Source organism: Brassica napus, unplaced genomic scaffold, assembly GCF_020379485.1.
Source record: "Brassica napus cultivar Da-Ae unplaced genomic scaffold, Da-Ae ScsIHWf_1413;HRSCAF=1996, whole genome shotgun sequence".
In the NCBI taxonomy this organism is placed as follows: domain Eukaryota; kingdom Viridiplantae; phylum Streptophyta; class Magnoliopsida; order Brassicales; family Brassicaceae; genus Brassica; species Brassica napus.
In genome coordinates, this window is record NW_026014827.1 from 75004 (window position 1) to 93263 (window position 18260).

An 18260-nucleotide genomic window follows, 5' to 3' on the forward strand; every position below is an offset into this window, starting at 1 on the left:
CCGCCGGTGAACCCGAAGAGAGCCGGTGGAGATCAAGAGAAACAAGTATATCAGAGTGGGTAAGAGGGTTGGGTGAGGGGAGGAGGTGGTGAGCGAAATCGAAAGGGGGGGGGGGGGTGACCAGCGGCGGTAGAGAGCCCACCGGCCACCAAAACAAAGTAGATCTGAGTTTTGTTTTTTGTTTTGAGAGGATTTAGAGAGAGAAAAATTTAGAGAGAAATAAAATTCTTCGTAACTTACTGAGAACAAAAACGAAACTAAAGAGATAAGCTTAACTAAGAATTCATAACTAAGAATACATTGCAAAAGAAACTACACAGGATACATCAGGCTCGCAAATTATAAGGGAACTCTTAAGTAGATTCTATAATCTTAGAAACTTATTTATCATCCAGAATTATTATTTTGAATATCAAGATACCAACTACTTCGACTGAACCCAAACCAGATCTACATAAGAATTCCACATTTTCTGCCTCATCTTCTTCACCTTCCTTCAGGGTGCAAAGGAAAAAGCTCAAGAGTTACATTGTCAATATTAAAAGTAGTTGCTATTGTAGCATTTATACTACTATTTATGTTTCTTCTGCTCTCTATCTTCAAGTTCTCAAATCCCCAGCTCCTACATGTCCTCTTGTACTCATTCTCTTCAAGTAACTCCTTCATCACCATTGGTTCTCTCTACACAAACAATAAACAAAAACAATTACTTGTATTTAATTAAACTCCATTACAAAACTATATAAACTAGTCCTTGTTAAAACATACCTTGAAGTCAGGTGAAGACGATGTTCTTGTCTTCATTGTTACACTTGCATTAGAGACACTAGTAGTACTGAGGCTGCCTTGGCAACTTAAGCTGAGGTTGTTCCTCTTCTGCTTCTGTCTCTCCCGCGCTTTGTGGTTCTGAAACCAGTAGAACACATTCTTCCCTTCGATTTTTCCGTATTTACCGAGTTGAGAAGTTATGTGCTCGATCTGTTGCGCGTTAGGAGTCCGCATTCCACCTTTGTACAAGATCTCAAGTATTTTTATCTGTTCTTGAGTTGGGTTCCACCTTGTCCCTCCCGGGTGCATCTCCACCTAATATGCCATATTTGTTTGTTGAAGGAAAAAATAGGATATAGTAAAATATAATATAATATAATATAATATAATATAAGACGGCATGATGCAGTTCAGTCATTACAGATTGTTAATGTTTTCGGTATATATGCCCCTTTTTGTGAAAAGGAAAATGTCTATTTTGCATAACTCATACTAAAACAAAATATTTCAAGTGAAAATATCAAATTTGAATGTAAAATAAGGGGACTGACTTGAGAAAAGTCTCGTTTGTGTTCAAGAGAGTAGTGAGATTTTGTTGGAGCGGCTTGATCGGGTTTAATGAAGCTCTTGAGATCGAAAGTAGCGGAAGTGACGCCCGAGGAAGAAGAAGGAGGGGAGGAAGGGCTGCCGGAGAGCTTAGGGGCCAGAGGACGGAAGCGTTTGCAGCTAAAGGATGATGGCGACTCTTGTTGCTGCTCCCAAGACGAAAACCCATTGGAAAACTCATGAACCTTCATTTCTTTATATTTATTTAACAAATGTGGTGTCGTCGCTCTCGTTGGATGACTTGACTGATGTATATATAGAAGGATTCTCGAAATGCTAATGTGTTATGAATGATGGTAATTGGTGATATCCAGTTGGGAAAAAGAATGAAAAATGAACAGATGATATTTTTTTTAAAAAAAGTTGGGCGTCGGGAAACAAAAGACCAAATGATGAGATATAGTTGACTTTTATCATCTCAAATATCTGTTCTTTATTCCAAATATAAATATTTCGAAGTAATAGCAATTAGGCGCATATAAAATTTTAAACTAATGAAAGATATTGAAATCTCTGTTTTTATTGGCTGAGAAAGCGAAATTTCATTATTGTAAATATTAATTTTTTATTATTTTGTGAATATGGAAATGCATACGTGTGATGTGTCTATATATACTCATAATACATGCGTACGTCTTATGTTTATGTCGGCCACTACAAGAAAACACAAGTTTTACGAGGGCAGTTTTCCTCGCTAATTCGTCGTAAAAGCAGTGTTACGACGAATTAGCGAGGAAACCCGTTTCGTCGTTATATGTTTGTCGTAACGCATATATCCTCGCTAAATCGTCGTAAGTTAGCGAGGAAATAATTTCGTCGTAAAAGCGAAGGAGGATATTTCGTCGTAAAGACCACGTAAAGATTCCTCGTAAGGACGTCGCTAATTTTCCTCGTAAAGACCACGTAAAGATTCCTCGTAAGGACGTCGCTAACATTCCTCGTAATTACCACGAAAATCTTTCCTCGTAAGACACACGTAAATAAATACTCGTAAAATTGACGTAAATACCTTGAAAACTTTCCACGTAAAGAAAACGTAAAAACCTTGATAGATTTCCAAACGTTTCCTCGTAAAAACCACGTTAATCTTCCACGTAAAGAAGCCGCAAAATTAGCTACGAATTTACTTCGTTTCATTATTTTATAGAAATATAAAAAATTATAATTATAAATATAATTTAAATTATTTAAATTATTAATGAAATTAAAATTCTAAAAAAATCAAAACCAAAATATTTTATTTATAAATAAGTTTTGAATTCATAATACAAGAACCGAAATTAAAAAGAACTTGGGTGGTCGTTAATTAATCGCCTCGTAGAATTCATCACTCCTCGCCTGAACATCCGCCTCGGCATGTGAGTCGTCGGTCGGTGACTGGCCTGGGATAGGATTTTCTTGTCGCATGGTCCTCAACAAAGTCGCCCATTCCGGATTTGTGGCCGCTACAACGTCCAAGAAGCCCTCGAGTCCACCCATACGAGATCGCAGCTGAGTAGAATCTCTACGCAGCTCAGTAGACTCTCTACGCAGCTCTTCGGACTCCCTACGCAGCTGAGCGACTTCATCATCCCGTCGCTGAACATAAGACGATGTCGCTCTCGGAACATCGTTGACGGAACCAATCCCCAACGTCCGTCCCTTTTTTTTAGGGACAACCTTAAAAACAAAAAATAAATTTTGTTAGTAAAAATTTAAAGTTAAATTAAATGAATATTTAAAAAAATTAAAATTTTAGAAAATTTACCTCCTCGTAAAGCTTATCCACTTCAGGTGTGGATAAGGTGACGGGTAATCCATCGGTGGACTGTTGGGTCAGCTGGGTCTGGCGTTCTTCAACCCGAGCAGCCAAATCGTTGTAGATTTGTTCGGACTTGCCATCTATAAATCGGCCCGCCTTGTTCTTGTGGGTCCTCTCGTAAAGTTGCATAAGAGACGGGAATTCTCCCGTCTCTTTGGCCTAAAAAAACATTTAAGAAAGTTGTTAATTAGAATATATATATAAAATATACTAAAAATTTAATATAATTAAATTTTTAATTACCATTTCCAAACGGACACCAGCGTGGGGTTTTTGGCCCGTAGTGTGAAGCATCGGCCCGTTCCCGTGCTCATCGACTGTGTTACGGGAGTTAGAGCAAGACTGGGCGATTCTAATGGAATCAGGAAGACGCCAATATCGGATGAGGCCATCCCAGACATCCGTGGTGAGCTCAGCGGGTTTGCCACGCTCATACCCCTTCACGATCCAGTCACCCTTCCAGTTGGAGACCGTGTCCAACAAGCGAACTTTCGCCTTCGCTTCAAACTTCTTCCTCACCCTCTCAGTGATCCCGAAGGCCCAATTATATTTTTGCTGTTGGAAAAAATAATTTATAATTAGTTTTTCAGAAAAAAATATATATATAAATAATTAAAAAATTTAAAGATATATATTTAATTAATAGAACTTACAGCGTAAATTTTGAACCACGTCTTTCTGACGTAGTGGGGCGTCATTTTCCAGTTCGGATGTGCCATGGAGAAGTAACCTTTTATCGTGTCGGTTACGTCCGATGCAAGACATCCGTCAATCCCCCACCTGAAAAATACAAATTTAAAATATAAATTATTTTTTAAAGTTATAAAATAATTTAAAAAGAATAAAAAAATAATGAAACATACCATAAAGTTCCGTCCGGTCGGTCGGGGTCGATGACTGGTAAACCTTCTCTGCCTGGCAGACGGAGAATGTCCTCTACGGTGTACTGCGAGTAAGGAGCACTCGGAGGCACCATCAAATCGGGATGAATCTCGGCCGCGGGCATCGGAGGTGCCGGCATCGTAGGAGGCACAGGAGGAGGAGGCATCTGGGGAGGCACGTGAAGAACCGATGGTGCACTAGAAGAAGGAGATCCAATGACTCTCTGAGTGTACTGAGTCTCGGGGACAGTCTCCTGACCCGAAGAACCGGGAGCTGAAGAAGACGACGGGTCTAAACGACTACCCGGCTCTCCGAACATCTCTCTGTAATGGGCAGTAAGTCTACCTTTTCGAACCTGAGAAAAAAATTTAATTTTTAAAATTTTCGTAAACATATCTAAATTCCCTATACTAAATAACATAAGATCCGTAAACCTATCTAAATTCCCTATACTAACCACCTAATCTATCCTAAACTAATCAAACTAGAGAGGAATTAGGGAGACTTACCATTGCTACGAATTAGGGAGGAAGTGGAGAGGAAGTGGAGAGGAAAGACGGAGCGAGCTCGCTCGGGATATATATAAGATTACTTGTCCTCGTAATTTCCTCGTAAACTTACGAGGAATTACAGAGGCCCGCGTTTTCAGTTACGACGAAATAGCGACGAAATACAAAGGCCCGCGTTTTCGTTAACGACGTTTTTACGACGAATAAGGTTACGTGGAATTAACGAGTTAACCAGTTACGAGGAATTAGCGAGCCTATATTTTCTATAAATACCCACAACTTTCCTTCTCAAACCACACACAAACTCACAAAACACACCCTATCTCAAATCACACTCCTCACCAAAATACTTTTCAAATTATAAATATTTGAAAAAAAAAGAAGAAAAGAAGATATTAGAATTTATGTGGGTGAGACTTAAGTCTCGCCACATATAATTCCAGTATCTTTCTTTTTTTTTCTTTTCTAGTTTTTATACTATGAGGAAGTAGCTAGTCCCGCTTTTCACCAAATTAGAAATATTTGGAAAAAAAAGAAAGAGAAGAAGATATTAGAATTTATGTGGGCGAGACTTAAGTATTATAATTGCTGGAAGTCTTGCTACATGTAAATCTGGTGTCTCTCTTCTTTTCCTTTTTTTTCTAGTTTTTATTCTACGAGGTTTTTACGACGATTTTTGTTACGAGGTGTTTACGACGAAATCATCCTACGTGGAATAAAGAGTGCCTCCTTCGTCATTTACTTTACGTGGTATTTACGTCTATTTACCTTACGAGGTCTTTACGACGATTCCGTCCTACGTGGAATTAACGGGTTTCGCTTTCTTTATTTTTTTAGTTTCGTCGTTATTTCCACGTAAGCTAACGAGGTCTTTACGACGATTCTGTCCTACGTGGAATAAACGAGGATTACGTCGTACATTCGACGTCAACTTACGAGGAATTAACGAGCAGTACGTTTAAATCCCTAAAATCCGAAACCCCAAACCCCAAAACCCCATATTCCTTATCTTCTACTTCATATATTCCAAACCCCATCTTTATTTTCATTCCAAACCACAATTCCCACATTTACTTATTTATAAAACAAACTCCCACAATTTCTTATTCATAAAACAAACTCCCACATTACCTTATTCATAAAACAAACTCTCACATTACCTTATTCATAAAACAAACTACACAAAATCAAATACATCAATCGGATACATCGACATTCTCGTCATCACTAGAAATATCATCATTTTCATTAAACTCGTCTTCTACAGCTTCGTCTGTGGCATCATCGGTAAGATCTTCGTATTCGTGATTATGCGGATCAATGAGAAGGATGTCATCAACTTCTTGTTCAGGTTCCTCGACTTCATTTATCTGTTCTTCTTGCAATGGTGGTTCTTCTCCACTGATGATTCGTCCTCGAGGTGTAACTTTGATCACTGCTAACCAATTTATACCCGAATCTCTCATCCGAGGGTATGGAAGGAAGCTAACTTGGTCTGCTTGTGAAGCTAAGATGAAAGGCTCGAATTTGTTGTACCGACGTCCACCGTTGACATCAACTACACCAAATTTGTTAGACCGAACACCTCTGTTGACGACGGGGTCGAACCATTCACATTTGAAGATGACGCATTTCAGCTTCAGTATCCCTGGAAATTCGACTTCAATAATCTCCGTCAAGATCCCGTAGAAATCTGTTTCCCCTTTCACACATATTCCATAGTTACTGGTCGCCCGCTGTCTACCATACTCATATGTGTGAAAAGTGTAGCCTCGTGTGAAATACATCTGTGATGTGGTGACCTTTACAAGTGGAGATTGAATTACTTCGTGTAACCACTTAGGATAATCTGCATCGTCGTCATAATCAACCTGCAAAAATAAAGAGAACATTAAAATACAAATCATGTATGAAAAAATAGTTTGAGTTATAATACCTGATTCCGCAACCACTTAATGAAGTGCTGATCTTTCCTTTTGTCTACGTCACTTGTGGATATACCAGGAAATGTTTCTTCGACTTGAGAAACAAATAGGCTGTAAAATTAATCACATTTCATAGGAATGAATCTCTTGCAATTATATAATTAATTATATGTGTTTTGAAGTGTCCATATATGTTACCTTTCAAAATAACGCATCAATGGATCCTCGCAATTGAGTAGAATATAGGTGTGTGCACTATGAGCGTCTTGTTCACTCGACCACCAAACCTCTTTAGACTTCCCACCGAGCCGTCCAATCTGGCTAAAGATGTCTGGAACACCAGCAACTGCATATGTTGGCGCAACTCCACCATCATCATATCTTCTTGGAGCTCTTCTACGGGTACGTACTTTTGACGCAAAGTAGTACGATGTGAAGTGAGAAACTTCTTCCGTCAAACTTCCAGCAATTATAGAACCTTCAACTTTGGCGAGGTTCTTTGCTTTTCCCTTCAAATATTTCATGGCTCGCTCATACTGATACATCCATCCGTAATGTACAGGTCCACGAAGCAATGCTTCATATGGGAGGTGGACAGCTAGATGCTCCATGACGTCAAAAAATCCAGGAGGAAATATCTTCTCCAAGTTGCACAATAAGATGGGAATGTTCTCCTGAAGCTGTTCCACAACTTCTTCTTTAAGAGTGCGTGTGCTCAGATCCCTGAAAAATGCTCCAATGCCTTTTATATTCCAAAAACAATTAAACACATTGTTAGTCGTATATTATTTTGCAAACTAGACCGTTATAAAATTATTGTGATATAAAACACTACGAACCTGCAAGTGCTTCATGTACGTTTGTTGGAAGTAGCTCCGCAAATGCAAAGGGCAGTAGTCGTTGCATAAAGACATGACAATCATGACTCTTCATCCCAGAGAACTTTTGACCCTTTTCAACACATCTAGAGAGATTTGAAACATACCCATCGGGAAACTTCACTTCTGATGCCACCCAGTTGAACAACACCGACTTTTTTTCTGAAGACAGTCTGAATATCGGAACGGGAACTTGTCCATTGCTTTTAATATGTAACTCGCTTCTTGAGCAAATATCCGGCAAGTCCAACCTCGATTTTATGTTGTCTTTTGTCTTCCCTGGGACATTCAATATTGTATTCATGATGTTCTCAAAGAAATTCTTCTCTATATGCATCACATCGAGGTTGTGGCGCAGAAGAAGATCCTTCCAATATGGCAACTCCCAAAATATACTCTTCTTGTGCCAGTTGTGATGAACACCGTAAGAATCAGGCATATTACGAGGGACATGCCAATTACCACCCCAACGAACTGTTTCGTTAGCTCCGTAGTAGTCGATTTGTGCTTCAATTTGTTCTCCAGTTAGATATGGTGGAGAAGTGTCTCTCACAACCCTTTTGTGCCTAAACAAATTCTTGTTTCTTCGGTAAGGATGGCCAATGGGAAGAAATCGACGATGACAATCAAACCAACTTGTCTTCCTACCATTCTTCAGTTGAAACGCATCTGTCGTTCCATTACAATATGGACAAGCTAATCTCCCATGTGTAGTCCATCCAGACAACATCCCATATGCAGAAAAGTCACTTATGGTCCACAAAAGCATAGCTCGCATCGTAAAATTCGTCTTCGTTGAACAATCATACGTCCTCACCCCTGTTGACCACAAATCCTTCAACTCTTTTATCAGTGGTTGTAGGAAAACATCCAGGGACCTTTTTGGATGGTTCGGACCAGGTATCAATATCGTCAAGAATAGCAACTCCCGTTGCATGCACATCTCCGGTGGCAGGTTGTATGGCGTAAGAAAGACTGGCCACAATGAATATTGTCTCCCTGACATTCCGAACGGACTAAATCCATCTGTGCATAATCCGAGATACACATTCCGGCTATTGCTAGCAAAATCCGGATGTACTTTGTTGAAATGTTTCCAGGCTCTTGCATCTGATGGATGAGTCATCTCACCATCCGTCTGAGTATGCTCGGCATGCCATCTCATCTTTGCAGCAGTCTGCTCTGATTGATACAATCTTTTCAATCTGTCTGTAATTGGTAGGTACCACATCCTTTGGTACGGTACCCTATTACGTCCCCGTCCTTGCGGCTTGAATCGTGGCTTCTTGCAGAATCGACATGCTTCTAGCTTCTCATCATCTCCCCAATAGATCATGCAGTTGTCGATGCAGACATCTATCATCTCCGAAGGCAACCCAAGACTATAAACTAATTTCTGAATCTCATAATAAGAATCAGCAGACACATTGTCTTCCGGCAAATACTCTTTAAACAAGTCCGCCCATTCGTTCATGCAACTTTCAGGTAGATTGTGATCAGTTTTAATATTCATCATTCTAGCAGCCAACGACAATTTAGAGAGACCTTCTCTACAACCACTGTAAAGTGGTTGATTCGCCGCGTTTAACATTCCGTAAAACTTTTTTGCATCTATATTAGGTTCTTCATCTTCATCATGAGCTACGAATGCATCAGCTACCATATCATGAACCCTATCATAATCTACCATCTCCTCCTGATGGTAACTATGTTCATTATGCAAATGATGATTAACCGGTTCTTCCTGAAAATTGCTATTACTACTACTAGCTTCATTCTGATCATAATTATAACCTTCCCCATGTTGAAACCAGATATAGTAATTTGGCGTGAAACCTCTATTTATTAAATGCTTCCAAACATTTTCACGGTTTGCCAATTTCGAATTGTTGCATTTCCGACAAGGACAGAACATCTTACCACTTTCTTGGGCGAGCGGTGTTGAATCTGCTTGGTGCATAAATGTCTCCAGCCCCGCAAGGTATTCTTTCGTCACTCTCCCGTTAGCATCTCTATGCATATACATCCAATTCCGCAACTCGTAAATAGTCCCAGAGCCAGCCATTTTTTTTTCTTTCACGTTTTTTGTTGTTGGTGTGTTTAAAATGATGTTCCAACATCCATATTTATAGAAAATTTCGAATCTGGTAGTTGTAATTTTACTATGAAATTACGACGAAAATTAATTGTATGGCCAAAAAAAAACGTGAGCCACCTACCAAGTTGGTGGATTCAAAATTTCCTCGTTAAGTACACGTAAAATATTTCGTCGTAAAGCACTCGCGAAATTTACGTGGCTTTTACGAGGAAAATCTATTTCCTCGTAAAAGCCACGTTAGTTTACATCGTCTTTACGACGAATTTTTTTTGTCGTTACCTTACGACGAAATGACGATGCTTTTCTTTCTCAACGTAATTTCCTCGCAAAATCAACGTTTTTTTACGAGGAATATTTTTCCTCGTTAAACTTCCTCGGTAAAGATACGTTTTCTTGTAGTGGGCATGAAGCATTACATTAAAAATACGCATTGTACTGTACAAACCATAATATGTAACTAACTGCATGTGTACAGTACAATGCGTATTTACGTGAATTGGGAAAGGATAAAGAGCTATACAATGCGTAACTAACTGCATGTGTACAGTACAATGCGTAGTTGCCATATTCATACGTGAATTGGGAAAGGATAAAGAGCTATACAATAAAACCAAATACCACATTTATATCATTTTTTAGAAATTCTACTAGCTTCATTATTTATATTAATATAATATAAGTTTGAACGGTAATAACACATTAGACAGTTGGAACAAACAGATTGAAAGTATTTACTAGGATAATAAAAAAAATTGACAATCACACGGTCATTTTATCATTCAAATTAAAGATGGTATGGCAACTACGCCAGAATAAAGCAACCAACAAAACAAAGTTTCCTATAAAAAGATTTTGCAGTTTTAGCTAGAAAACCCGAAATTGCATTTTGTTGTCGATAAATGTAAGATATCTTGAATACTTGGAATTTTCTTTGGTCTTGATCACTTCTATCTATAAGAAATTTTACCATGCATGAGGTTCTTTAATCATAAGTGATCAGGTCCATGTAGTTTGTTCCAAACTTCTGGCAAGTTGAATGTCTATCGCTCAGAACAGTGATTCTAATTCTGAATACCAAGCTGATTCTGTCGTCTTCGTGTCCTCATTTAATGAAAATATTCAGATATGTCCTTCTAAACCCATCCGCATCAACTGAATTGAAAAGTGGAAGTCATCCACCAAATATATGTTTTCCAAGCATATGGCTAGTTAATCAGTGTTGCTTAATGGTTGTGATGTTGTAGGAACAACCACATTCGTTGAGAACCAACTTTGGCATTCGCAAAACAAAGGGGCCACTGTTTATGCTCATGAAAAGTTAATTGTTTCAAGATTTCCAAAGATACCAAATTATCCAATGTATATGAGTTCTTGTAACACCCCGATCCGGCCGCTTAGGCCGCGGTTGAAGCCTTACATCGCTTGGTCCACTTCCTGGCCGAACCTCTTAATTTTTGCCCTTTATTTATAATATCGCCCATAGGCGAGGGCGAACTTAAACCTTAGCTAAAGACTTCCCTAGTCATTAATAGCTTAGATCCTTTCAACAAATACGCAACATATTATTCTCTAGTTTTCTATTGGTCTTAAACCAATCTAACACTTGTCTGGTCGATTCACCTTAGCCTTGGTCAGTGTACTCAACTACCAATTAGCTTAAAGGTCAATCCTAAACCCAAACCAAGTCATAATTCTGAGGTTCCATTCTCCTAAACCATTCTATCTAGATCTACATAAGTAAATGCTAGATCATACCTACGCCACATCTATGGAGCTTATTAGCTCATCGGTCCTCCATTGACTCAAATTGCTCTTGCTTGACAGCTGGACCACGATGACTCAATGATCTTACTTAAGGTCCTTATCTTGACTCTTGCATCAAACAGCTCCCCTAGGTACTTAGTCATTCAACCAACCATCCCCACAGACATAAGTAAGCTTTGAGAAGTCTCTGAAAGAAAAAGGACATACATCTGACCTTTCTCGGCTCATGCACAATCCGAAATCCTTTTGCCTTATAGGCAATAGTACCAAGTCAATTTTCTGGACTGACAAAGCTCATTAGATCCTAAGTCAATCAACCAACCATCCTCATATGACTTGGAACTGATGAGTCATCATCTGGCCTGATCGGCCTTGAGACTTAACCCAGAAAACAGATATGACTTGTTCATACCAACCGATTCATTAATCAGGTTAGTAGTGACACCTTAGACCATCATCCAGAGGTCAGGTCGTCCATACTCAACCATGATCAGATCTTACACGGCTTTCCTTGGACAATCACACCTAAGCTCAATACTTAAGGTCTACGACACGTAGTACTAGCGATACACTTCGTCATGACTCTTAGCCAATCTCGAAGTTATCAACACCAAGATTGATATCTAGAAGCATCACATCAATACTCTTACTCCAGCAACGTGACTATCCATACTAGTTCTCAGCCATCGAAACATCGTCATGAAACATGATCCGACAACTAGACTTCATAAGCCATCGCCTACTTGGAAGGTATTGACATAACCGCCTTCCATTGCCATCATGTGGGTTTACTCCCTACATAAGGCATATGGCGCCTATCCTACTCACCAACCCAAAGTTGATTGTAAGATATCCTACTTAGCCTTTGTGACTAGAACCATCCATCCACTAACTATGGATTATGGTTCATACATCAATCATGTTGTACGGATTGCACTAGCTCTTAAGGCCTTCGCTATTTCCTTACACTCATGTATTGACCAAACTGACAACCCATTGCCATCATATGGGTCCACGCCCAACATAATGCATGTGGTGTCCTTTTAACCATCGAATCACTTGTACCCTTTCGGTCCCATTCCGTTTGTACCCTTTCAGTTCTGACCCGTTCGTACCCTTTCGGTCATGACCCGTTCACATCCCATGGATCATGATACGTTCGTACCTCTTGGATCACAACACGCTCGTACCTCTTGGATAACGACACATTCGTACCTCTTGGATCACGACATGATCACAGATCTTGGATCACGATACATTGCATCCTTGGGATCACGATGCACCCTTTGGTCATTGGTACCCTTTGGTCCTCGTACCCTTTGATACTTGCAACCCTTGGTATCTCATACCTTTTGGTTACTTGCATCATTTGGTATCTCACAACCTTTGGTACCTCATGACCCTTGGCAACACGCAACCTTTGGCGACTAGCACCCTTTTGATCCAAACTATCGGCTATGGTTAGCGATCAACGTAACCAACCATGACACCAGGGTCTATGACGTGGTAATATGGTTAACTAGCACGTTCTATATATATATATATATATATATATATATATATATATATATATATATATCTATATATGTATATATATCATATAGACATAATAATATAAAGAGACAGAGATAGAACCACTCGCAGCCGCTATAGCCCTTACCGATCGGTCCGTCCGTCTTCCGGCTAACCACCCTTGGACCCTTGGTCCTTTGCGCCTACTTCCCTCCAGGAATAGGTCTTCCTCTTCGCCTCGGTGACTTCTGTAAGCCACGGCCTCATATGGCTTAAGCCATACTCACCATGAACCGGATCGTGCCCTTATGGCTGTGATCCTTGATCCTGCCCTTCCGGCTTGGATCCTCGGTTCTCATTAGGGGATCCCTTTGTTTAGGACGTGTATCCTTTGTCTCAGACAGAATGAGACTGAATAAGACTGAATGAATAATTCCTGGACGTCCTCCCCTTTATATAGAGAACCAAAGGCCACGTCCAAAGGACACATCTCTTCCAAGCATCCTTTCGAAACAGATCTTGGCCATTGATTACAATCAACGGTTCAGATTGCACATGTTGAATCTTGGAAGTTTCCAGACACATCTAGGCACGTCCAACAACATCTAGGCACGTCAAACCCAATCCCAAACTGATATCCCAAGCCCATGGCCCGACCACAAGAGCTCACCGGCCGTAGCCACCTTGGGTCGACCATATGGCCCGACCATAGTCCGGACCCGGCCCAACTGCCCGAGACCCAAACACTCAGTCCAGGTGAGTTGAGCTGACTCCCAGATGACCCAGCTGAGTGAGCTAGTAGTCCAGCTGGTTGAACTGACTTAACTTGGAACGAGCTAGGCTGAGCTTGACCGAGCTACATCTAGCTGATCGAGCTTCCCGTAATTATCGCCCAGCTTCTGTACAACTTATCCTAGCTGACTTCTTTCTGTTATAAGGTTAAGTCTCAGCATACTGACGTCCTTAACCTTCTATCTTGGCCATGGAATGCTTGCCTTAAGGTCCTAAGACCGGCTGGTTCGTTTCCTCGAACCATGGCTGTCCCGACGGTCCTTATCTAGGATCGCGGATGTTACAGTTCTTATCCAGCTTTAGATCCTCAACACTTCTCTTTCTCCAAAAAATAGTCCATATTGGCAAAAATACTGGATATCGGGAAGATATCAGGGCGCAAGGGTGTTGCTTATAAAAACCTTGCCTGCAAGGCCAGTGGACACTCAAAAATGGCATGAGTGATCGATTTGTCAAGATCCCAAAGTTTAGGAAAATAATTACAACATCACATATGGTGATGTGTCAGATTCCTAGTTACTGCTCCATGGCTGGTTATAAGCTGCCAAATAAGGCGGCACATTCTGGGAACTTTTATTCTCCAAGAAAAGAAAAGGCTTGAAGTTTGGTGATACTTGGCTCAGAGTATAAATTATGTTCTTCATTTTTAGGATATTTCATGATATCCAATATCGAGACTTAACAGTGTATGAACTCTTTGTGAAGCTCCAGCAAATTGTATCTTGATGGTGTTCGTCTTGTGGCCAAACTATAAATCAACGATATATCCTCTAGGACTACATGATTTTCAAGCATCTCCACATCTCATTCCTTTGAATCATCTTTGATAAAGTCATTGACAGTCATTCGCGGATGTATCATCGGGCATTAGGACGTGCTGTCCTAGCTGGTGTTGTAGGAATCCAAGGATCCTCCAATACTTTAACCTCATATCGCAATTGAATATGCTGTCTAATCCCCAGCATAGTAATGATCTTGCTGCAGAAATACTATTCCATCCGTCAAGTTTATTCACAATAGAGACTTAAATCTATAGTATCTTTCACGCAAAATTTGAAGTACTAGTGAATCTGGAAATTGAACCAATCCCCATAATTATTTTCCAAAGAGTACCAGATTAAGCTCATGCTTTATACGAAATCCAATTTCAACCTCCTTTCTTGGTAAACAAAGGTTCTTTCATTTTACCTTGTTAATTAATTTTTAAGATGGATTTGAATTCTATAAGAATGTGCAATGGCATTCAAAAGTCTCTCGCATATCTTCAAAAAAATGCAAAAAGCTAAACAAATAAAATTATTTATGTAGGTCAAGCGAGTCAAGCTAATTATTATGTGACAAGCATATAATAGAACTGAATGGCAATATAAAATGATGGTAATTGTAACAAGTACAATACTGATTATTATACCAAAGTCTAAAAATATATAAGAAAAAATATATTCGAAATTTATAAATTAACAAATAATCATACTGGCTAATCAATACTATTAAAATGGAAGGAGTCTAAAAAAATCTACCTATAAAAGTTGTTTGGACCCTTTCATTTAACTCATTATTTTTTGGTCTTACCTTAAATTTATACTAACAATATGTTACCATATATTTTTCTAACAATAATTTAGTCAATTATTTTATTTATTTAAATTTCACTCCTAAATTCTAATCATTACTATTATTATATTTATTATTTTGATTTTTAATCGTAAAGGCATTGAAACTAATGTTTTATATTATCACTTTTATCATATAATATATGATTTAAAGCAAGATAAATTACAAGACATATATGTGTACATTCTAACTTCCTCTTTCGTTTATAATAAAGTAATCATATCATATATAAACTTTTCCACTAAAATCTCATATCATATACTTAACTTTCAACCGTCTATAATTTGATAATATTTTCATATTTAAAAATAATTTTTCTGAATATTCATGTTACCTTCACAAAAATGAAGAAATTCATTGGTTCTATTAAAGCTAACCCGACTTCAAGATATCAGTATTGATTATTCAAGATTTTGAAAATTATTTGTTTAGATATTATACTTTTATATACTTTTCACTTAAAATGAATCAATACTATTAAAAAGGAAAGTGTTTTAAAAAATCTAATATAAAAAAGTTGTTGGAGTTATGTATAACTATTTATTATTTTTCTGATAATACATTAATCATTCTAAACATACAATATTTTAAATATTTTAACAGATCTTAATATTATTTCTTATGATACTTTTACTCAGAAAAATATTTCATCAACCATGTTTTTGTACAATAACGTTAAAAATCTATATCAAAGGGTTGTTGGACCTGATATGGACGTAATGGGTCCACATTTGTTCGGGTATTTAAGATCCTAAAAGAATTCAAAATATATAAAAAATCTGAAAAATATCTGTAACACGAAAAGTATTCGAAACTCCAAACAAATACAAAAAAATTTCAAATACCTAAAAATTTAAAATCTTATTCAAAATGTGACACGATGAACTAAAAAGTACCCAAAATTTTATCCAAATACCAAATTTCTTTTTAATTTGAAAAATTTACCTGAAATCAAAACTCTAATCGTAAACCAAAAACTTAAAAACAATATCCATAATACCGGACACATATTCGAAATATCCAAATATACCTAATAAACACATATTTATGATCGGGTCTAGGGTAGGACCCGGACTCAAACAAAGACCTGCGGTCAAAAAAAAACTCAATAGATTATCTTCTCTGGACCTGAACTAAACCTATAATTTTGGGTCGGTTCGGTTTGTTTTGTTTGATCCGGATATTATTCTCATGTCGAAAAGAAAATTACGTAAAAGTATACACATAAAATCTCAAATAAACTAATTTGTTGATTATATAGTTGTTAAAAATTATGTTTTTCAATATAATAAAACTTTGTATTATAATATAATCTAACAACCCGCGCTTGGAATCTAGTAAACTAATTTATAATATACATTCTATGAAGATATAGAAATAACATAATCACTGTACATATCCATAAAAGGACACACACAACACTCATACTTTGTTTTCTTCTCTTACTTTTTCTAGTTATTGACCGCACAACATGTTATCTTGTAGCTAAAAAATCTGAAGTCTGATTGCGCGCCCGTGGAACATAAATGATGTTGAAGTCCGGGAAACAAATCTGAAGCATCTCAATGCTCTCCAACTCCATCGCAAAGCTTGGCCAAGCATGAGGATCCTTTAACATTGCAATCAGTTCCTTGCAATCTGTTATAAAGCTCTGGCATGTTCTCCATTGCCCACCGGAGTGCTTCTACTTCTGAATGCAAAGCTGATTCCCGTCGAATGAATTTCCTTGTCCCCATAAGTTGAATGGTCCCACCACTATCCATCCAAACCCATCCACATCCACTAAAATGAGCAGAAGCTGTCCAAGATCCATCTAACAAACAAATATTACCCAAGCTTATGGCTTGGGATTCCTCAGCATTAATGTCTTGTACCACTGGTTGTACCACCTTGTTTGCCTCAAACCATGCTTGACATTCGCTTTCTGTATATCGGACTAGCTCCAAAGGATCTCTGTCTATCCTCCTAATTAGTTTATCATTCATGGCCTTCCAAATGTACCAGATTAGCCACAGATAAGGATCCCTGTCTTGTTCTGGCTCAATGATAGCGTTTTTCCTCCAGAATAGATAGTCCATATTTGTGTAGACGCTCGGAACTGGGAATATCCCTGGGCTCGTTGGAGTTGATGATAAAGACCAAACTTGTAGAGCTGGCGGACACTCGAAAATCGCGTGTGTCACAGACTCCTCTAGTTCTCCACATCTTGGACAGTAGTTATCACACCTCATATTTCGTCTTGCTAAGTTTCTTGTAACTGCCACATGACCAGTTAACAATTGCCATATAAGATGGCATATCTTCTTAGGCGCCTTTAACTTCCAAGCAAAGGCTTGGAGGTCGGTAATACTTGGCTCCATAACCTCCTTTTCCACCTCTGGTTTTAATAGATTCCTAGCTACCCAGTATCCCGATTTGACCGTGTATTGTCTATTCCTTGCGTAGTTCCAACTAAAGGTGTCTCGGCGGTGAGCTGAGCTTATAGCCAAACTCCTTATAAGTGGGATGTCATCCATATTGACATAACTCTCCAACAAGCTCATATCCCAATCCTTCGACTCCTGATTAATGAGATCGCTCACTCTCATATTGGGATTCATAACTGGCGCCACTGGGACAGCTGGTCTCGCGGGGGTCGTTGGATCCATGGATCTTCCCAAACCTTGACCTCATAACCCGAATGAACCTTCTGTCTAATTCCCAGCATCAACAACTCCCTTGCAGCCGAAATACTAGTCCACACATACGATGGGCTACTAGCTGAGGTCACTCTTAGTGGCGAGCTTAATCTATAGTACCTTTTGTATTGTATTGTTGTTATCCTTTTGTACATCTGGAACTGCAAATTTTCTTTTTCCATTAAACCTTAAACATAACCCTAATAGAATATAAACTTTTTCTTAAAATTATTGAAACATCTAGAAAAAATATTGCATAAGATGGTGGTTAGTGTGTCCCTTTTAAGAGTAACAAGACACAGGTTCGAGTTTCATAGTGAGCATATTGTTTATGTCTAGGAGTTTGTGGTCAAATGATAAGAGGAAACAATTTCGGATGTCAATACATTTCACGTTCGATCCACATATCATGGAAAACTAATCACATGTTATC

The 18260-nt window shown here is 38.5% G+C and overlaps 1 protein-coding gene across 1 annotated transcript; it reads right to left on the reverse strand.

Moving 5' to 3' along the window:
• Positions 1-258: 258 nt before the first annotated feature.
• On the reverse strand, positions 259-1696 carry LOC125597265 (WUSCHEL-related homeobox 4-like). Its single transcript, XM_048772028.1, has 3 exons — positions 1320-1696; positions 769-1083; positions 259-681 (listed from the first exon to the last, which is right to left on the reverse strand). The coding sequence occupies exons 1-3, from the start codon at positions 1563-1565 to the stop codon at positions 487-489; spliced, it is 756 nt and encodes a 251-aa protein (XP_048627985.1). The 5' UTR covers positions 1566-1696; the 3' UTR covers positions 259-486.
• Between the last annotated feature and the right edge of the window lie 16564 nt (positions 1697-18260).

Excerpts from the sequence above, each read along its gene's own strand:
- LOC125597265 (XM_048772028.1), bottom strand. The coding sequence starts at position 1,565 with ATGAAGGTTCATGAGTTTTCCAATGGGTTTTCGTCTTGGGAGCAGCAA. Across the intron at positions 1,084-1,319 it reads ACAAACGAGACTTTTCTCAA|GTGGAGATGCACCCGGGAGG; the intron begins GTCAGTCCCCTT and ends ATGGCATATTAG. Across the intron at positions 682-768 it reads CGTCTTCACCTGACTTCAAG|AGAGAACCAATGGTGATGAA; the intron begins GTATGTTTTAAC and ends TTGTTTGTGTAG.